The sequence below is a fragment of the Anolis carolinensis genome, unplaced genomic scaffold (assembly GCF_035594765.1).
Source record: "Anolis carolinensis isolate JA03-04 unplaced genomic scaffold, rAnoCar3.1.pri scaffold_19, whole genome shotgun sequence".
NCBI classification, from domain to species: domain Eukaryota; kingdom Metazoa; phylum Chordata; class Lepidosauria; order Squamata; family Dactyloidae; genus Anolis; species Anolis carolinensis.
Window position 1 is genome coordinate 3,093,678 of NW_026943829.1, and position 22,806 is coordinate 3,116,483.

The 22,806-nt window shown below is 41.2% G+C and overlaps 2 protein-coding genes and 2 long non-coding RNA genes across 5 annotated transcripts in view; 2 read left to right on the forward strand and 2 right to left on the reverse strand.

The window, feature by feature from the left end:
* Positions 1 to 22,806, forward strand: part of LOC134294756 (leucine--tRNA ligase, cytoplasmic-like) — a 217,850-nt gene that overhangs the window by 88,424 nt on the left and 106,620 nt on the right. The gene's annotated exons all lie outside the window — the stretch shown is intronic.
* Positions 1 to 22,806, reverse strand: part of LOC134294761 (uncharacterized) — a 428,900-nt gene that overhangs the window by 43,751 nt on the left and 362,343 nt on the right. The gene's annotated exons all lie outside the window — the stretch shown is intronic.
* Positions 5,061 to 6,783, forward strand: LOC134294701 (neurexin-2-like). The gene has a single exon (XM_062966297.1). It carries the CDS (start codon positions 6,040 to 6,042, stop codon positions 6,766 to 6,768), a length of 729 nt encoding a protein of 242 aa, XP_062822367.1. The 5' UTR covers positions 5,061 to 6,039; the 3' UTR covers positions 6,769 to 6,783.
* Positions 10,907 to 21,411, reverse strand: LOC134294702 (uncharacterized). The gene is made up of 2 exons (XR_010001430.1): positions 21,298 to 21,411; positions 10,907 to 17,502 (listed from the first exon to the last, which is right to left on the reverse strand). It is a non-coding gene; the product is annotated as an uncharacterized LOC134294702 (long non-coding RNA).

Below are 22,806 nucleotides of genomic sequence, written 5' to 3' on the forward strand. Positions count from 1 at the left end.
TAGAAGTTCTTTGGACATCCATTCTGGCTTCTTTGCACTTGTCTTATTTTTCTTCTTTGTTGGCACTGTTTGCATTTGCGCCTTGAGTATTTCACTTTTGAAAAACTCCCATCCATCCTTAACTCCCTTGTTTTTTAATATCGGCGTCCATGGAATGCCGCTCAGTAATTCCTTCATTTTTTGGAAGTCAGCTCTCTTAAAGTCCAGAATGCGTGTTTGACTTGTCTTAGTTTCAGCATTCCTTTGTATTGCAAACTGCAGGAGCACATGGTCACTTGCCCCTAAGGATCCAACCACTTCAACTGTATTGATCAGGTCTTCCACATTTGTTAAGATTAGATCAAGAGTTGCTGATCCCCTTGTTGCCTCTTCTACCTTCTGGACCATAAAATTATCTGCAAGGCAAGTGAGGAATTTGTTGGACTTTGTACTCTTGGCTGAGTTTGTTTTCCAGCAGATATCGGGATAATTGAAATCGCCCATGACTACTATATCTCTTCTTTGTGCCTGTTTGGTCAGCTGTTGACAGAAGGCTTCATCAAGTCCTTCATCCTGACTCGGAGGTCTGTAGTAGACACCCACGACAAGATCTATTTTGGTGCTAAATTAATAAATACAGTAATTACTACATAGCATTACTGCGTATTGAACTACTTTTTCTGCCAAATTTGTTGTCTAACATGATGTTTTGGTGTTTCATTTGTAAAATCATAACCTAATTTGATATTTAATAGGCTTTTCTTTAACGTCTCCTTATTATCCAACATATTTGCTTATCCAACATTTTTCCAGCCCACTTATGTTGGATAAGACTTTACTGTACTGTATTTACAAATTTACCAGTAAAATATCACAATGAATTTAAAACACTGACTACAAAAACATTGATTATGAAAAGGCAGACTGCGTTGGATAATCCAGAACATTGTATAAGCGAATGTTGGATAAGTGAGATTCTACTTTGATATGAAATAATTTCTAGGATAGAATAATGCAGAACAATATAATCTCTAAACCAGGACAGTAATAAAGAAATAAAGAAAGTAAATAAAGCAAGGAAACTGGAAAATCCACAAAGGAAACAATCAGGGCCAGCTAACACCTCCCAAGAAAGGATTCTTCCAGAAAGGAAGCTGAGAAGGCAGTGAAGCACTATGTATTACCAAAGTCATTCTTATTACTATCATTACTATCATTACTACTACTACTACTATTATTATTATTATTATTATTATTATTATTATTATTATTATTGTGTTGCGGTCAACCGTGAAAATGAATACAATCTGGCTCCAAGTATTCAAAAACACTAAAATCAGAATATATAAAAATTAATGTGGTATAATAAAACAGAACAATACAATTTCTAAAATCAGAACACTAAATAAAGAACAACACTCTGAAAATAGGGGAATTCCACACAGAAAACAATCAGGGCCAGCTAACACCTCCCAACAAAGTATTCCCATCATCAAAGTCTGGCCAATCCTCTGTTTTCTCAGGGCCACAGACAGTAGAAGCACATAAAATATCGCAAACAACACCACTCTGAAAACAAGGCAATTCCAGACAGGAAAGAATCAGGGCCAGCTAACACCTCCCAACCAAAAAATCACTCAGGGAGGAAACAGCTAGGCTTTAGATCTGCAAGGCCATTACATCCTAATCATTTTTCCTAATTGCAGCATTCATACTTGCCTCCAACAGACAAAAAAACAAAAACAAAAAACAATCAGAAATATTGTATATTCACAACCTTTAGGAAATAATATCCCCTGATGGCACAGCATGTTAAAGCGCTGAGCTGCTGCACTTCTGGACCGAAAGGCCGCAGGTTTGAATTGGGGGAGCGGAGAGAGCCCCCACTGTTAGCCCCAGCTTCTGCCAACCCAGAAGTTCAAAAACATGTAAATGTGAGTGCATCAATAGGTACTGCTCCGGCGGGAAGGTAACGCCACTCCATGCAGTCATCCCACATGACCTTGGAGGAGTCTACGGACAACGCCGGCTCTTCGGCTTAGAAATGGAGATGAGCACCAACCTCCAGAGTCAGACACGACTGGACTTAACGTCAGGGGAAAACGTTTACCCTTTACCTTAACTACCACCAATTCCTCAATACTTTATTTCCCATACCACCATTCTTCGCCACAGCAATGCGTGGCCGGGCACAGCTAGTATAATATATATACAGTAGAGTCTCACTAATCCAAGCTAAACGGGCCGGCAAAAGCTTGGATAAGCGAATATCTTGGATTATAAGGACTGATCAAGGAAAAGCCTATTAAACATCAAATTAGGTTATGATTTTACAAATTAAGCACCAAAACTTCATGTTATACAACAAATTTGACAGAAAAAGTAGTCCAATACGCAGTAATGTTATGTTGTAATTACTGTATTTACGAATTTAGCACCAAAATATCACGATATATTGGAAACATTGACTACAAAAATGGCTTGGATTATCCAGAGGCTTGGACAAGCGAGGTTTGGATTAGTGAGACTCTACTGTATTATATATTAAATGTCATATTACTAATAATATTACCATATAATTATATAGTACAATATATTAATTTAATGCTTATATTGTGCTAGGCTAATAATATATTGTATGTTCATTTGATTTGTAAGCCGGTCTGAGTCCCCTTTGGGGTGAGAAGAGCGGGATATAAAGGTAGTAAATAAATAATAAACTTTCCTTGCTTAGTTTCTTCATATCTCACAATCTCAGAGGATGCCTGCCATAGATGTGGGCGAAACGTCAGGAGAGAATGGGGCCGGGCTGTGGCACAGGCTGGTGAGCAGCCAGCTGCAATAAATCACTCTGGTCATGAGTTCGAGGCCAGCCCATGGTGGGGTGAGCACCCAACATTTAAAAATAAAAAAATAGCCCCTGCTCGTTGCTGACCTAGCAACCCGAAAGATAGTTGCATCTATCAAGTAGGAAATTAAGGTACCACTTATAAAGTGGGGAGGCTAATTTAACTAATTTACGACTCCATAAAAAAAAATCATCCAGCCGCCATTGGAATGAGGAAGTGCCGTCGCAGTGGATGATGAAGCAGCTGCTCCCCCTGTGGCCGGAATCGAACATCCCCTCAGGAGAAGTTTAAATTGCCTCTGTGTCTGTCTCTGTCTTTGTTCTATGTGTATATGGCATTGAATGTTTGCCTTATATGTATATAATGTGATCCGCCCTGAGTCCTCTTCGGGGTGAGAAAGAAGGGTGGAATATAAATATTGTAAATAAATAAATAAAATATATAATACTTCTGGAACATGGCCATACAGCCCGGAAAACATACCTACAACAACTCTCCAAAAAGTTCCTCTCGTTCTCATAGTTTAATGTTGACCTTAAGGTTGCAAAGGGGATTTGTGTGTATCTGCAGTTGTTATAAGAAGCCAAATCTTTGATGTGTCGGGTGGAAAGTTGACTGGGCTGGCATGATAAACTGGGGATCTCTCTTCCCTTCCACTTTGCCTTTCCTCCCCCATCCCTTCTAGTACATTTCCCCCTCCCATGCTATAAATAATCAAGCTCTTATGCAGTAACAAGATGCAAATTCAGCCTCCTCCTAGAGCAGCAGGCGCTGGGGAGTGGGGGGGGGGGGAGAGAAATAAATTGCTTCTCTGACAGTCAGTTACAAGGGTAATCATTCCAAAAAGGCAATTTGACGGGAATGAAATTTGCATTGCATTAGCATTGTGAGTGACACCGAGGTCCTGATCCTGCAGGAGGTGAAGGGAAAAGATGCAACCTATGCCTCCCAGCAATGCTTGTGGAGAAGGCACAGAAATGCTCAGGAGCTGCGGGAGGAAAAAGGAGATAATTTAGAGACGGTTGGGAGGGCTTGGATGTGACTCTAGATTTGTTGGGCTGCTGTTAGATTCAATTGCGGTTGGCTCACAGGAGTTATGTTCTAGACGTTCTCATAAGACCATAGGTAAGCAGAGAGACCTCCAAAGACCATCTAGATGGTCTCATAAGATCATAGATAAGGAAAGGGATCCTCAAAGCATTTGGATGGTCTCATAAGACCATAGATAAGCAAAGAGACCTCCAAAGACCATCTAGATAGGTCTCATAAGCCCATAGATAAGGAAAGTGACCTCTAAAAGCCATCTAGATGGTTTCATAAGACCATAGATAAGGAAAGGGATACTGAAAGACCATCTAGACAGTCTCATAGGACCATAGGTAAGGAAAGTGACCAAAAAGCCATCTACATGGTCTCATAAGACCATAGATAAGGAAAGGGATCCTCAAAGATCATCTAGATGGTTTCATAAGACCATAGGTAAGGAAAGTGACCAAAAAGCCATCTACATGGTCTCATAAGACCATAGATAAGGAAAGGGATCCTCAAAGATCATCTAGATGGTTTCATAAGACCATAGGTAAGGAAAGTGACCTCCAAAAGCCATCTAGATGGTCTCATAAGACCATAGATAAGGAAAGTGACCTCCAAAAGCCATCTAGATGGTCTCATAAGACCATCAGTAAGGAAAGGGATCCTCAAAGACCATCTAGACGGTCTCATAGAACCATAGGTAAGGAAAGTGACCTCCAAAGGCCATCTAGATGGTCTAATACGGCTGTAGCTAAGCAAAGAGACCTCCAAAGACCATCTAGACAATCTCATAAGACCATAGGTAAGCAAAGAGACCTTCAAAAACCAGGTAGACTTAGGTCAACCCTAAGCCTAAAGTTAGCACAGGGGCCAGGTTAATGACCTTGGAGGGCCGCATCTGGCCCCCGGGCCTTAGTTTGGGGACCCCTGTGTTAGAGGATGCAGCTACATTGTAGTATTAATGCAGTTCGGTACAACTTAAATATATACTGTATATACTCAAGTATAAGCCTAGTTTTTCAGCCCTTTTTTAGGACTGGAAAAAACCTCTTCAGCTTATACTCGGGTGAGGGTCCTGGTGGGCTTATATTCAGGTTGACTTATATACGGTATATTTATTATTTTTCTCTATTATTATTGGTATTGTTACATTTATTATTTTACTCTATGAATGAGCGCCCGCTGTTAGCCCAGTTCCTGCCAACCTAGCAGTTCGAAAACATGCAAATGTGAGTAGATCAATAGGTACCGCTCCGGCGGGAAGGTAACGGCGCTCCATGCAATCATGCCAGTGGCCACATGACCTTGGAGGTGTTTACGGACAACGCCAGTTCTTTGGCTTAGAAATGGAGATGAGCCCCAACTCCCAGAGTCGGACATGACTGGAATTAACGTCAGGGGAAAACCTTTACCTTTACCTAACCTACATTTATTATTTTACTCTATTATTGTTGTTACTTTTATATTTATTTTATCCTATTTTTATTATTATTAATACATTTATTATTTTACTCTCAGAAAGAGAAAGAGTGCAACTGGTCCCTCTTCTGGAGGCTGTTGTGTGGGTGGAGCTAATAAAGTGGTTTTTTTGTTCACTGCCATATTGCAGGAAAAAATTTCAATGCTCTATTATAATTGATTTTTTTTTAAAAAAAATAACTGACTGCTTTCCTCCTCTTTTTTCTCCCTCTCATTCTTATTCTCTTCTCTTCTTCCAGGCCTGAGCCTTCTATGATGTACACTCCAGACTGAACTTGAAACCGGGGCAGCTTAGGAAGGGAAGAAGGCCGGCTGCTCCGGGCATCAAGAGAGATATATGGTCCTTGGAGGAATATTGGAGCCTGTGAACATTTGGGAACCGGTCAGAGACTTTGCTTGACTTGACCTGCTCTTGGGTGGAGGAAGATGCTGTAGAAGAGCGGCCCTGTGCTCCTGGGGAGGGGGAACAGGGGAGGTGGAAGGACCTTTCTGCCTTGAGACCCACGGACATTGGGACTTTTCTGCTTGAGAGAGCCCCCTCCCCATGTCCAGCGGTCCCTGTGGGTTCCTCATCGTTTGAGAAACAGACCAGATTGTAACCTCTTCTCCATCTTCCCTCTCCACGGCGCTACTCTTTTGTCTCATGTGGATTTGAAAGCATCTCGAGGACGGGAGGCCTCCTTGACCTCCAGGCGAAGCCATGGCGAAGCCGGTGCGTTTGCTGGTGCCCTTGGCGCTGCTGGTGGCCTCGATGCTGAGCCCAGGCGCAGGCGGAGCGGCCTTGGAGTTCAGCGGCACGACAGGGCAGTGGGCACGCTATGCGCGGTGGGACGCCAGCTCCTTGGGGGAGCTGAGCTTCAGCCTCAAGACCAACGTCTCCCGGGCGCTGGTGCTCTACCTGGACGACGGCGGGAACTGCGACTTCTTGGAGTTGCTGATCCTGGAGGGGCGCTTCCGCCTGCGCTTCACCATCTCCTGCGCAGAGCCGGCCAGCCTGCACCTGGAGACGCCCGTCAACGACGACCGCTGGCACATGCTGCTCTTGACGCGCAACTACCGAGAGACCATGCTGGTGGTGGACGGCGAGGCCCGGGTCGCCGAGGTGAAGTCCAAGCGGCGCGACATGACGGTGGAAAGCGACCTCTTCGTGGGCGGCATCCCGCCCGACGTCCGCCTCTCGGCCCTCACGCTCAGCACCGTCAAGTACGAGATGCCTTTCCGCGGCATCGTGGCCAATCTGAAAGTGGGAGACATGCCGCCAGCGCTCTTGGGCAGCCAGGGCATCCGCAGCGACATGGAGTACCTGTGCACCAAACAAAATCCTTGTGTCAATGGTGGGATCTGCACCGTCATCAACAGCGAGGTGCAATGTGATTGCAGCCTTACCGGCTTCCAGGGGAAGTTTTGCAGTGAAGGTAAGACACTCTGATTCTGGGATTTATTTATTTATTTATTTACAGCATTTATATTCCGCCCTTCTTTCTCACCCCGAAGGGGACTCAGGGTGGATCACATTACACATATAGGAAAACATTCAATGCCTTTTAACATAGAACAAAGACAAGACAAACACAGGCTCCAAGCGGGCCTCGAACTCATGACCTCCTGGTCAGAGTGATTCATTGCAGCTGGTTGCAGTTGGCTTGCTCTCCAGCCTGCGCCACAGCCCAGGATTGAGTTCCTTGAACCACTCAGGGGTACGGTAGCCAAAGATGGGGAATGGTTGTTGTAAAAGTAGTGTCTCACTTATCCAACATCCACTTATCCAACATTCTGGATTATTCAAGGTAGTCTGCCTCCCACCCGGATTCACAGCTGTCTCTCTAGGCAACCAGTACTGAACTTTTTACTCATTTAATTACTGACAATATTGTTACTGTAAGCTTATTTTAGGCAATTCTATCTTTATTTATAAGGAGCCCCGGTGGCGAAGTGTGTTAAAGCACTGAGAGTTCCATACTTCGCACTTTAACAACACAACTGTTCAATGCTAAGGCTTCCCGGTCTGCACAGGGTTCCATACTTCGCACTTTAACAACACAACGGTTCAATGCTAAGGCTTCCCCGTCTGCGCAGGGTTCCATACTTCACACTTTAACAACACAACCATTCAATGCTAAGGCTTCCCCATCTGCGCAGGGTTCCATACTTTGCACTTTAACAACACAACCGTTCAATGCTAAGTCTTCCCGGTCTGCACAGGGTTCCATACTTCGCACTTTAACAACACAAACGGTCAATGCTAAGGCTTCTCCGTCTGCACCGGGTTCCATACTTCGCACTTTAACAACACAACGAGGGTGCAGTGAATGATGAATGGTCATGAGTTTTCTTGTTTTTCTGTCCAAATTGTCTAGTTCCACCTGTGACCAATTTATAATGCCAGCAGTATATCTTATGACAGGTATGGCCCAGGTGTTTATGGCCTTGATGGTGTTGCCTCCATTGAGCTTGCTTTTGAGAATTTTTCTGACCCTTTGTGTGTATTCTTTACTGACCACAGTCTTCACATGTTCATGCTTGATGTTGTCCAGCTGTAATATGCCCAGATATTTATAGGCCTCTGGCTGGTGACACTTTATTGTTTGGCTATTAGGCATATTTATGCCCTTACTTTCAATGATTTTTCCCTTCTTCAATGCCACTGTCGAACATTTGTCCAAGCCAAACTCCATGCTGATATCAGTGCTAAAAATTCGGACAGTGTTAGTCAGAGACTGGATTTCAGTTTCCGTTTTTCCATACAGCTTCAGGTCATCCATGTACATCAGATGCAAAATTTTGTGAGATTTCTTAGATGTTTGATAGCCAAGATTTGCTTTCTGTAAGATTGTTGACAGAGGGATCATGGCAATAATGAAAAGCAGAGGGGACAATGAGTCTCCCTGGAAAATTATTATAATTATAATTATATAATAATAATTATATTATTATTATAAAATTATTATTATTATTATTATTATTATTTTATTATGACACAGCAAACAAGATAGATATGCTGGATTTCATATCACAAAATCACAAGTCGAACACTTCCCAAGTGTCTAGGACTGTGTGATGTATTTTCGGATGATGCGCGCAGATCCCAGCAAGGTGGCCTTTTGTTGTTGTTGTTGTTGTTGTTGTTGTTGTTGTTGTTGTTGTTATTATTATTATTATTATTATTATTATTATTATTATTATTATTATTATATGGGCACCAACCCCCAGATTCAGACACAACTGGAGCTCGCTATAACCTGCAATGTCATTGGAGTTAGAGCCATTGGTGTCTCCTGTGTAGTGGGAGCTATAGCTGTTTGTGGAAGTGGGAGCTTGTCTGTGGAAGTGGACACCCCAGCCACACATACACATACATATTTTCACTTCTATTATGTGTCTAGATTTGTGTGAGGATCACTTTCATGCTATGAAGAATGTTGCTGTGCAGGAGTGGTCATAATCGGTCCTAGACGAGGAAACAAATGCCTTGCAGGTCAAAGGCAATCTGGTCCCTAGCTACAAACAATTTATTCAGCTATTACTTATCTGTTTATGACTGTGCCTGCTGTTCTGGAAGGAAGCCAACAAGGGCTGCAGGCATCCAGCACTGGGGAAGCTGGTGTGGGCGGACTGCAAAGGGAGACCCTGGGCTGTTTTTCCAAAGTCCCTTGCTTCCCTGCTTGGATGCCAGTGGGTGGATCCCAGTGATGTAATTGAGGGAGAGCACTCATTCTTACTCTCACTCTCTTTCTGGAATCCTTTGCTTGTGCAGAGCATAGTTTCCCGTTTCCTAATACAGGTTCAGCATCCCTTAATCGGAAATGCTTTGCATTAGATGTGTTTTGGATTTTATGATACTGTATATACTCGAGTATAAGCCTAGTTTTCCAGCCCCTTTTTAGGACTGGAAAAACACCTCCTCGGCTTATATTCGGGCAAGGGTCCTGGTGGGCTTATATTCAGGTCGGCTTATACTTAAGTATATATGGTATATTTATTATTGTTCTCTATTATTATTGGTATTGTTACATTTATTATTTTACTCCATTTATTATTATTATTACATTTATTATTTTACTCTATTATTGTTGTTACTTTTGCATTTATTTTACTCTATTTTTATTATTATTAATACATTTATTATTTTACTCTATTTATTATTACATTTATTATCTTACTCTATTGTTGTTACTCTTACATTTATTTTACTCTATTTTTATTATTAATACATTTAATATTTTACTCTATTTATTATTACATTTATTATTTTACTGCATTTATTTTATTATGACACAGCAAACAAGATAGATATGCTGGATTTCGTATCACAAAATCACAAGTTGAACACTTCCCAAGTGTCTAGGACTGTGTGATGTATTTTCGGATGATGCGCGCAGATCCCAGTAGGGTGGCCTTTTGCAGCTGGCAGATCGTAATTTTGTCAATGTCTGTTGTTTCCAAATGCCGACTGAGATCTTTTGGCATGGCATTTATTATTATTATTACATTTATTATTTCACTCTATGATTATTAAAAGGATACATAAGCACATTTACATTGAAGAAGACGAAAATAATGATTTAATCAGAGTTGAATAGTCATATCTTAAATTAGTTTGACATAAAGATTCAAAAACATTGAAACTACTGATGCCTCAATTAATGTAATTTTATTGGTATCTCGGCTTATACTGGAGTCAATGTTTTCCCAGTTTTTTTGTGGTAAAATTAGGTGCCTCAGCTTATATTTGGGATGGCTTATACTCGAGTATATACGGTACCTTATTTCCATATACTACAGTATGTACACAATTAGATCAGGGTTGTTGTGTGTTTTCCAGGCTGTATGGCTATGTTCCAGAAGTATTCTCTCCTGATGTTTCACCCACATCTGTGGCAGGCATCCTCAGAGGTTGGAAAAACTAGGGATTCTGAGACATACTGCCCGAAAGTAACTTTTTTGCAAGTTCTGTTTTTCCCTATGAAAAATACAAAGTGAGATCCTGTCAATGAACCACAGAAATGTGCTAGAAGACCTAGAAATTCCTAGAGAGGTTTTCTTTCAAGTAAAAAATCTGTGTTTATTTACGGTATGATTTTTCATTTTCACATGGGAAGAGGAGAGTGCAGACTTGTGACTTTCCAGAAGGTTCGGGCAAAAGCAAACTATGTCCAGCACTCTCCGCTTGTGTGTTCCTCCCTTCTTAACAACCTTTGCCATTCTGACCACACTCTGAGCTTGTTTAAGCCGCATCTGCTGCAATTTCCATCTTTGAAATGCTGAAAGGTATGCTTTTGTTCTCATGTTCAGAGATAAAATCTGCTGGAGAACTTTGTCTGGTCTACCTTTTTGATCTAATTCAGACTCCAACAGACTGCTATGAAAATAGCAACATGGTTATACCTCAGACTCTGAATTTTATAATGCAATTCTTGGAATAAAAATCCCTAGTACAATATAGGTTGAGCATCCTTTTTTCCAGAACTCCCAAAACCAAAACACTTAAAAGTTCAATATTATCCACATTGATCATAGAATCATAGAATAATACGAGGGTTGAATGAAAAGTAATTCCTCCACCTTCATTACTTGGGTTTGGATGGGAATATTTTAATAAATCCAACACAGAAATAACCCTTAGAATGTACTCTTTAACAATCACTTTTCACTTTTCCACACAATCACCAGACAATTGGATACATTTCTGCCAACAATGAACATGTTTTCTGAAGCCGTCATGGAAGAAGTCGACACTCGGTTTCCACAACCAGTGTCTCACAAGACCCATCATGCACAGATCTTCCGATAGCCAAGCAAAGCAATAATGTGACCCACTCATTCTTGTGAAATGTCAATGATGCTTGAAATTTCTCTCTGAGGGATACAACAATCGTCCTGAATCAATCTGTCAAACTTTTGCTTGTAAAATTCAGTGGTTGCTGTCACAGGACGTCCAACTCTTTGTTTGTCACGCAAGTCAGATGTTCCCACCTCAACATCTTTAAACTTACTCGCCCAATGACACACAGTACTCACATCAACACAATCACCACAAACAGCTTGCATTCTCTCCTGAATCTCCTTTGCGGTGACACCTTCTGCTGTCAAGAATTGCACGTTGCTTAAGTTGCATTGACCGACCGTCTGCGCAGGGTTCCATATTTGGCACTTTAACAACACAACCGTTCAATGCTAAGGCTTCCCTGTCTGCGCAGGATTCCATACTTTGCACTTTAACAACACAACCGTTCAATGCTCAGGCTTCCCCGTCTGTGCCGGGCTCCATACTTTGCACTTTAACAACACAACCGTTCAATGCTAAGGCTTCTCCGTCTGGCAGGGTTCCATACTTCACACTTTAACAACACAACCGTTCAATGCTAAGGCTTCCCCGTCTGTTCCGGGCTCCATACTTTGCACTTTAACAACACAACCGTTCAATGCTAAGGCTTCCCCATCTGCACAGGGTTCCATACTTCACATTTTAACAACACAACCGTTCAATGCTCAGGCTTCCCCGTCTGTGCCGGGCTCCATACATTGCACTTTAACAACACAACCGTTCAATGCCAAGGCTTCTCCATCTGGCAGGGTTCCATACTTCACACTTTAACAACACAACCGTTCAATGCTCAGGCTTCCCATCAAATGGAACTGATCTTTGTAGGTTCGACCTATTTGCCGACTTAGCATAGACCCACAGGTATGCCTTCTCAGTATTATACTTAGCACTTTAATGCCTTCATCAGTTGGGCAACTACCCCTCCCTGATGACTCTGACATATTTTGCACTTTGGCCCAGATCTGTGATTTTAACTCATGTTTTTAACACCTTATTTTGTATGTTGACCTTTTATGACTGTTTTTATCGATATTGTTGTTTTTATTGTTGAGTGATTTGCTTTATTGTTTTGTTTGCTTTTATATTGTGGTGTTTGGGCATGGCCCCATGTAAGCCACCCCGAGTCCCTTCGGGGAGATGGGGCGGGGTATAAGAATAAAGTTATTATTATTATTATTATTATTATTATTATTATTATTATTATTATTATTATTATTAACTGTAGAGGAGAGTCTACTGAACAAGCTAGGGCCTGCTGCGTACTAGGACTGCCATCTGTTGAGGAATTACGAAGGTGGAGGCATTACTTTTCATTCAACCCTCATAGAGATGATCTAGAGCAGGGGTCCCCAAACTAAGGCCCGGGGGCCGGATGCGGCCCTCCAAGGTCATTTACCTGGCCCCCGCCCTCAGTTTTATAATATAATATTTTTACATCAGTTTTAATAATATATTGTATATACATATAATATTAATAATAATCTTATGCTATACAATATAATACTAATAGTAATACTGTACCATATAATAATATTAATTATATGTTACAGTAGAGTCTCACTAATCCAAGCCTCGCTTATCCAAGCCTCTGGATAATCCAAGCCATTTTTGTAGTCAATGTTTTGAATATATCATGATATTTTGATGCTAAATTCGTAAATACATTACTGCGTATTGAACTACCTTTTCTGTCCAATTTGCTGTATAACAGGATGTTTTGGTGCTTAATTTGTAAAATCATAACCTAATTTGATGTTTAATAGGCTTTTCCTTAATCCCTTCTTATTATCCAAGTTATTCGCTTATCCAAGCTTCTGCCGGCCCATTTAGCTTGGATAAGTGAGACTCTACTGTATATATATATTACATATTATATAATAGTATAGTGGTGTAGTTCAATATAGTAATATATAGTGCTAATATTGTGTTATGCTAATAATATAATATATTGTATGTACATACGGCTGCTCTGAGTCCCCTTCGGGGTGAGAAGGGTGGGATATAAATGTAGTAAATAAATGCAGTAAATAAATAATTAATTTTAGACTTAGGCTCGGCTGACATGACCTGAAGGCACACAACAACAACAACAACAACAACAACAACAACAACAACAACAACAACAATCCTAATTAACTTGGCTATCTCATTGGCCATTAGCAGGCCCACCCTTTCCATTGAAATCCTAAGAGGTTTATGTTGGTAAAAATTGTTTTCATTTTTAAATATTGTATTGTTCTTTCATTGTTGTTGTTGTTGCACTACAAATAAGACATGTGCAGTATGCAAAGGAATTTGTTTTTTGTTTTTTCAAATGATAATTCGGCCCCTCAACAGTCTGAAGGATTGTGGACTGACCCTCTGCTTAAAAAGTTTGGGGACCCCTGATCTAGAGGTTATAATGCAGCTTGCAATTAGAGAGGATCTAGAGCACCAGAGCATCTGTTTTGGAGGGAGAAAGCCCTAGGTCCAGACTCTGTTTTTTCTTAGTAGGCTGAGAAAGAGCGTTCTCTGAAATCCCAGAGAACTTCCGCTACTCTTTCAGAACCAGTTCTGGAGCAGTGACATATACTGGGATGGTAGCAGCAGGGATAAAAATGAGATTCTGGGAGGCCAAAACTAAGATGCTTTTCTGTTTGAGGCTCTATTCATGGATTACAAACACTGGAGCCTTGGCTCCTGCCAGCTTTGCAGATTCAGGGCTGTTTGCATATAGGTAATGTGCCTTAAACCTTGTCACTCCATCCCTGTGCAAATCTAACCCTTCTCTGTTTGCCTTTTGTGTGTGTGTGTGTAAGGCCCCGACGGCAATGTGTTTTAGTATCCCGACAGCAACCAGACAGTTTCAGTTTACATAACCCCTCCACGAACACGCCCTTCGTCTCACGAGGAGTGCCAAATGGTTCTCGCTTACGTCAAGAAGTCTCTCCAAGTTTTCTTTTCCCATGTAGACGCACAACAACAACACCCACACGCACCGTCACTTGGGCTGAGACCACCCACCCACTCGCTCCCGGCTACATGTTGTCTGGGTTTGTGTGTGTGTGTGTGGGGGGGGGGGGAGAGGAGGAGTCTGGAAAGCAGATGGTTGTAGCGACCAAACATGGCTAGTTGTTGTAGAGATGGCTTGGCGATGATGGAGAAGCCTCCATTAGCTCTCACACAGGCAGCTGTGGCAGACATTTCAGCCCACTGACTCTTGGGTGGCGGTTGTGCAAAAGAAGGCGATGGCGATTGTCACGGCCGGGGTAGCTGTCACCTAGCCCTGTTGCCATGGAAACAGGGCCCCGGCCGGCTGATGGATTTAGACTCAAACACATTTGATGCTCCTCAAAGTGTGCAGTTTCTCAATGACACAGCAGGAAAGTTGGAATGCAAGTGACTGAGAGATCATTTGTACATGCTTCCTTTCTTCCTGTGCTCTAGCCCGGCCTATGATATGCCTAAAGGATTTAGTTTTCCCTTCAGCAATGAGTAGACCTAATCCTACACTCACCCTGGTCACTCAACTACAACTCCCAAGAATTTCCTAGCCAGTGGAGCCAGTGGGCATTTGAACCACAGTAGCAATTCCAACTTCAGATCAGAAGCCGGTCTCTTGTAAGGCTGGTGGGACTTAGTTGCCCAAAAAAGACTAAGCCACCACAAAATATTTCATATTACGAGGGTTGAATGAAAAGTAATGCCTCCACCTTCATAATCCTCAACAGATGGCAGTCCTGGTCTGTGGCAGGTACTCACTCGTTCAGTAGACTCTCCTCTACAGTTCCATTTGGAAGGAAGCCTTAGCATTGAACAGTCATAAAAGGTCAACATACAAAATAAGGTGTTAAAAACATGAGTTAAAATCACAGATCTGGGCCAAAGTGCAAAATATGTCAGAGTCATCAGGGAGGGGTAGTTGCCCAACTGATGAAGGCATTAAAGTGCTAAGTATAATACTGAGAAGGCATACCTGTGGGTCTATGCTAAGTCGGCAAATAGGTCGAACCTACAAAGATCAGTTCCATTTGATGGGAAGCCTGAGCATTGAACGGTTGTGTTGTTAAAGTGCAAAGTATGGAACCCTGCGCAGATGGGGAAGCCTTAGCATTGAACGGTTGTGTTGTTAAAGTACGAAGTGTGGAACCCTGCGCAGATGGGGAAGCCTTAGCATTGAACAGTTGTGTTGTTAAAGTGCGAAGTATGGAACCCTGTGCAGATGGGGAAGCCTTAGCATTGAACGGTTGTGTTGTTAAAGTGCGAAGTGTGGAACCCTGTGCAGATGGGGAAGCCTTAGCATTGAACGGTTGTGTTGTTAAAGCATTAAATTACTATATTGTACTACATCATTATATGGTAATATTATTAGTAATATTTATTTACTACATTTATATCCTGCTCTTCTTACCCCGAAGAGGACTCAGAGCGGCTTACAAATCAAATGAACATACAATATATTATTAGCATAACGCAATATGAACATTAAATTACTATATTGTACTATATCATTATATGGTAATATTATTAGTAATAATTTTATAGTAAATAGTAATATTTACTACATTTATATCCCGCTCTTCTTACCCCGCGGTGAGAACTCAGAGCAGGTTACAAATCAAATGAACATACAATATATTATTAGCATAGCACAATATAAGCATTAAATTACTATATTGTACTATATCATTATATGGTAATATTATTAGTAATAATTTTATAGTAAATAGTAATATTTACTACATTTATATCCCTCTCTTCTCACCCCAAAGGGGACTCAGAGCGGCTTACAAATCAAATGAACATACAATATATTATTAGCATAGCACAATATAAGCATTAAATTACTATATTGTACTATATCATTATATGGTAATATTATTAGTAATATTACATTTAATATATAATATATAATTAATATAATTATATTGCATTATTAGTAGTATAATATTGTATTCCATTATAATATTATAATTAGCGGAAGTCGTGTAAGTGGGATTCTATTCTACCAGAATCAGTGCAGATTGCACCTATGAGAACGTTGAATATATAGCATTAGAGAGGCCTGCAATCCACCTGATGACAAATTGGCTGACATTGTCTCCCCTAATTGTCATCAAGCCAAGAAGCATTGAGCATATGAGCATGTGGCCACTCCAGAAGAATTCAGAAGCAAACTCGCGGTGTTTTCGAGGGGTGTTTCCATCTCTGTGTTTGTCTCTTCTCCATGTGCCACGCCGGATGCCCTCCTGGCACTGCCTATATTTAAACCAAGCAGCCTCCGGTCAGGTCATTTGCATGCTTGCTCACGAAACCTTGGAGGGCAGATGCAAGAGGATGTCCTTGCCATAGAGACACACAATTGTGAGAGAAAACTGCTTGTCATTTTCTTTTGTTGGAATAGGAGTTGTAGTTTGGCAGAGAAGGCTCACGACCTTGTAAAACCACAACTCCCGTGTTTCCATGACATTTAGACACGCCATTTAAAGTGGCGTCAAGCTGTCTTCATTCTGCAAGATAAGCAAAAATTTATGTGCATCATCAATCTCTTTAAATCCAAATAATGAAGTTAGCACTGGAAGTCATATATTCGAAAAAAAATGTGAATGAAAAGACCGAGTTGAAATTATCAGATGGGGTTTCAGTATCTCAAAATATAAATACCGCCTGTGTCTCATTATGCCAAAATATATACAAGATGCATCTGGTAGAAGAATTAGAGAAATCTCCTTCAAAAAATGGCTGTGATGAATCATATATTAAAATTTTACAGAGACGGCTATCAGTGCTAACTGTGACTTGAGATCGAGAGAAAAAAAAATGCATTATGCAAAAGCCAAAGAACGTTGAATTTGCAAATATGCCAGGGAGATTGTTGGCGTTTAAGTTATAAAAAGAAACAGAGAGAGAGAGAGAAATAAAGATACAAGAGGGGAAAGAGATAATTGCTGATAATGCAGATATTCAAAAGGTGTTCCACAGATATTCTTCGTTATAGAAAAGGCAACAAATGCTGTTGGTAAAGAAAGAGGAATCCTTAGAGAAACAAAATCTACTGTTTATCTTTTTTTTCATGTCAGGAGCGACTTGAGAAACTGCAAGTCGCTTCTGGTGTGAGAGAATGGGCTGTCTGCAAGGACGTTGCCCAGGAGATGCCACCGGTGGTGTAGTGGGTTAAAGCCTTGCGACTTGAAGGTTGGGTTGCTGACCTGAAGGCTGCCAGGTTCGAATCCAACCCGGGGAGAGTGCGGATGAGCTCCCTCTGTTAGCTCCAGCTCCATGTGGGGACATGAGAGAAGCCTTCCACAAGGATGGTAAAACTGTTTATCTAAAACAGTCAGAGATAGATGTTGAATGCTCCTATAACGGTAGAAGATTAAGATTGGTAAGGTACTTGGGTCAGATAACATATGCTGTTTTATAAATGTTTTGAGGAAGAGGGTTGTTGTATGTTTTCCGGGCTGTATGGCCATGTTCCAGAAGTATTATTAATAATAATAAAAATAGAGTAAAGTAAGCCCTCTTTTTAAGACTGAAAAAGCCCCCCTTGGCTTATACTCGGGTGAGGGTCCTGGTTGGTTATATTTGGGTCAGCTTATACTCGAGAATATATGGTACATTTATTATTTTTCTCTATTATTATTGGTATATATTTATTATTTTTCTCTATTGTTGTGGCTACAATTGCACTTATTTTACTCTATTTTTATTATTATTAATAATAATACATTTATTATTTCACTCTGATATTATTATCATTGCATTTTATTACATGTATTATTTTCCTATATTATTATTATTATTATTTCATGTATTACTTTACTCTATTATTATTAAAAGGATACATAAGCACATGTATTTTATTTACTCTATTATTATTATTATTATTATGATTACATTTATTATTTCACTCTGATCTTATTATTATTATTATTGTTGCATTTATTATTTTACTCTATTTATTATTACATTATTTTCCTGTATTTATTATTATTATTATTATTATTATTATTATTATTATTATTATTATTACATTTCTTATTTTACTCTATTATTATTAAAAGGATACATAAGCACATGTACATTGAAGAAGATGAGAATAATGATTTGATCAGAGTTGGACAGTCTTATCTTAAATTTGATCTTGATGTAAATATTCAAAAACATTTAACCTACCGATGCCTTAATTAATGTAATTTTATTGGTATCTATTTTTATTTCTGAAATTTACCACCCTTGGCTTATACTGGAGTCAGTTTTTTTGTGGTAAAATTAGGTGCCTCAGCTTATATTCGGGTCGGCTTATACTCGAGTCTATACGGTATTCTCTCCTGACGTTTCGCCCACATCTATGGCAGGCATCCTCAAAGGTTGTGAGGGTGCCTGCCATAGATGTGGGTAAAACATCAGGAGAGAATACTTCTGGAACGTGGCTATACAGCCCGGAAAACTCACAGCAACCCAGTGATTCTGGCCATGAAAGCCATGAAAGCCTTCAACAGCCCTTTTAGTTTCTTCTAACTAAGTGATTTTGTGATTCTGCCAAACACAAGCTCACTCCGTTCTGATATTATGACTATCACATCACCTCTATGTCTACTTGTCTCCAAACTAAACATGCCCAGCCTCCTCAATCATTCGTCTTGAGAGTATTTTGAACATCTTGGTTGCCCTTCTCTGGAGATGTTCCAGCTTGTCGACATCCTTCTTGAACTGTGGTGCTCGGAACTGGACACAGTGTTCCAAGTTGAACACCCTGAGGAACCATGCCTGAACAGTTCAGGGCCACTGAAGTTCAAAAGAGCAAATTTTCGGAAACTGCTACCGTGAGTCGTTTGCAGTCCATAAGCACAAACATCTTTTTGTGATTCTGGAAGGGTCTTTTATGTTCTCGCTCAGCCCAACTCATATTATGGGCCAGAATCTCATCCCCAGTAGGGAATTGCCTCCAAATCGTGCTCCCGTTGTAGCATAAGAACAGAGGATGTGTTAAGGCAGAAAAATTGGAAGGGCACCACTACATAATGCCCTTCCTCCACCAATAATATAGACTGAATTTTTCATGGAGACGGTGAACAGTTTCCCTTGTAGAACAACTTCCATGGCAGGAATGGAGAATGGGTGATCATTTGCACGTGGCTGCAACTCCCAACAGCCCTAGCCAAAACAGCTAGAGTTGAAGGATAATACGAGGGTTGAATGAAAAGTAATGCCTCCACCTTCGTTACTTCAGTTTGGGTGGGAATATTTTAATCAATCCAACACAGAAACAATCCTTAGAATGTGCTCTTTAACTACCACTATTCACTTTTCCACATCATCACCAGACAATTGGATACATTTCTGCCAACGATGAACAAGTTTTCTGAAGCCGTCACAGAAGAAGTTGACACTCTGTTTCCGCAACCAGCATCTCACAGTCCCCATCGTGCACAGGTCTTCCGATAGCCAAGCAAAGCAATAATGTGACCCACACATTCTTGTGAAATGCCCATTATGCTTGAAATTTCTCTCTGAGTGATACGGCGATCGTCCTGAATCAATCTGTCCATCTTTTGCTTGTGAAACTTGGTGGTTGCTGTCACAGAACGTCCAACTCTTCAGACATTCCCACCTCAACATCTTTAATCTTGCTCACCCAGCAATGCATAGGACTCACATCAACACAATCACCACAAACAACTTGCATTCTCTGATGAATCTCCTTTGGGGCGATACCTTCTTCTCTCAAGAATTCAGTGACTGCACGTTGCTTAAGTTGCATTGACTGATCATTTGCACAGGGTTCCATACTTCACAACCGTTCAATGCTGAGGCTTCCCCATCTGTGCAGGGTTCCATACTTTGCATTTCAACAACACAACCATTCAATGCTAAGGCTTCCCCGTCTGCACAGGGTTCCATACTTCGCTCTTTAACAACACAACCATTCAATGCTAAGGCTTCTCCGTCTGCACAGGGTTTCATGCTTCGCACTTTAACAACACAACCGTTCAATGCTAAGGCTTCCCCGTCTGCACAGGGTTCCATGCTTCGCACTTTAACAACACAACCATTCAATGCTAAGGCTTCCCCGTCTGCGCAGGGTTCCATGCTTCGCACTTTAACAACACAACCATTCAATGCTAAGGCTTCCCCGTCTGCGCAGGGTTCCATGCTTCGCACTTTAACAACACAACCATTCAATGCTAAGGCTTCCCCGTCTGCGCAGGGTTCCATGCTTCGCACTTTAACAACACAACAGTTCAATGCTAAGGCTTCCCCGTCTGCGCAGGGTTCCATACTTCGGTCTTTAACAACACAGCCATTCAATGCTAAGGCTTCCCGCCAAATGGAACTAACTGTAGAAGGGAGTCTACTGAACAAGCCAGGACCTGCCGCAGACCAGGACTGCCATTTGTTGAGGAGTTACGAAGATGGACCAAAAGGTCCCAGGTTCAAATCCCGGGAATGGAATGAGCGCCCACTGTTAGCCCTAGCTCCTGCCAACCTAGCAGTTCGAAAACATGCAAATGTGAGTAGATCAATAGGTACCGCTCCGGTGGGAAGGCAATGGTGCTCCATGCAGTCATGCCGGCTACATGACCTGGAGATGTCTATGGACAATGCCGGCTCTTCGGTTTAGAAATGGAGAGAAACATCAGGGGAAACCTTTACCTTTTAACCTACAAAGGTGGAGGCCTTACTTTTCATCCAACCCTCATATTTGTATGATTCAGCATTTTGGGTTCCTCCTATCAGACTCAAACCTGGAATGAATTCATCCTTTCATTTAAATGGATGCTATTGTCACCACATGGTTGCTTTAAATTTAACATAGGTGGGCTGGGGAGAAAGGGTGACATATCCTGCTTTGAGCTCTTTAGACGGAAGAAGGGTAATAAATAAGGGTAATAAATAAAACCATGTCCTTTGCTACTGTACTAAACTATCCACAGGCTGGAATGGTCTCTCCCTGCTCCGTCAGTTCATCAGCTTCAATATTTCTTTCCGCAGACTGCTCCTTTGGCTGCCTTGCCTCTCTCCTCCCTCTCCTCCCCTCCAGCTTCCCTTTGTTTATTCTCTTTCCCCCTCTCCCTGCCTTTTTTTGAATCAGCCCTTCTCCATCCCTCTCGCTCACGCCATACCCATAGGCAGGCCTGCAGTGGTGCCCACCTGCCTGTTCCCGTTAGCTTTGCTTCCCATGATGGGTGCCGAGTGACTCCGCTCCTATTTTTCTTTTCCTGCTGAATTGCTTTCCTTGTCGAGGGGGCTCCAGGCCCAGCCAGCCTTGGTGTTCCCTGCAAGGACAGCCCAAGGTCGGTTGCCAAGCACGGCTGCCAAAAGATGCAATGCATGCTGTGTGTGTGTGTGTGTGTGTGTGTCTTTTTCTCCCTGTGGAACATCTCCTAGGGCATGGCTTCTACTCCTTACTCACTGTTGAGCAGGCTGGGCACCACCAGGTGGCAATCGGAGAACTTCCGTGGCATGTGCCGGAGCATCAGGCCATGCCTCCAAATGATAAAAGAAAAACATTGCTGGAATTTTATTTATTTATTTATTTTGCACAAACTCGGCCTTTGCCTTGCACACAAGAAAAAGTAGGAAATTTATTTATTTATTTATTTATTTACCCTGTTTCCCTGAAAATAACACATCCCCAGAAAAATAAGACCTAGTAGAGGTTTTGCTGAATCTATCTATATAAAAAGGTAATGAAATTTCGGCCTAGGACAAAACAACAAAACTACACATCCCAGAAACACTAAACTTGGCAGCACAACCCCTCATCCATGCCTCTATGTTCATACAACAAAAAACAAAAGAAAAATAAAGTCCTAATTAGAGGGAGAGGAATAATTGTTTTTATCCAATTGCTGCCAGTTAGAAGGCTAAGCTCCGCCCACTTGGTCTCCTAGCAACCCACGCAGCCCAGGGGACAGGAAGAGTTAGGCCTCACTTAGGCCTCTTCCACACTGCCTATAAAATACAGATTATCTGATTTGAACTGGATTATATGGCAGTGTAGACTCAAGGGCCCTTCCACACAGCTATATAATCCATTTATAATCTCATATTATCTGCTTTGAACTGGATTATCTTGACTCCACACTGCCATATAATCCACTTCAGTGTGCAGTCGGACACAACTGGACTTAATGTCAGGAGAAAACCTTTACCCTTTACCTTAACTACCACCAATTCTTCAATACTTTATTTCCCATACCACCATACTTTGCCACAGCAACGCGTGGCCGGGCACAGCTAGTTGCTAAATATAAGGCCTCTCCTGAAAGTAAGACCTAGCAAAGTTTTTGTTTGGAAGCATGCAGGATTGTTGTACATGGAAATAAAGGTAGGAACAAGAAATAATAATAATAATAATAATAATATAATAACTTTATTCTTGTATCCCACCTCCATCTCCCAGAAGGGACTCAGGGCAGCTTACACAGGGACAAGCCCAACAACAACATAAATTTACATATGAACAGAAATTTAAAACAGTAATTTAAAAACAGTATAGCAATAAAATATAATATAGAAATTCTTGAAAGGATTCACAGTTTGGTTATGCTGGTTTGTGATGACAACTACTGTACAGTAGATAATAAATTTTCATTTTTTAAACATTCAACCATAAACGTGAATTTTTCTTTGTGGAAAAATAAGACATCCCCTGAA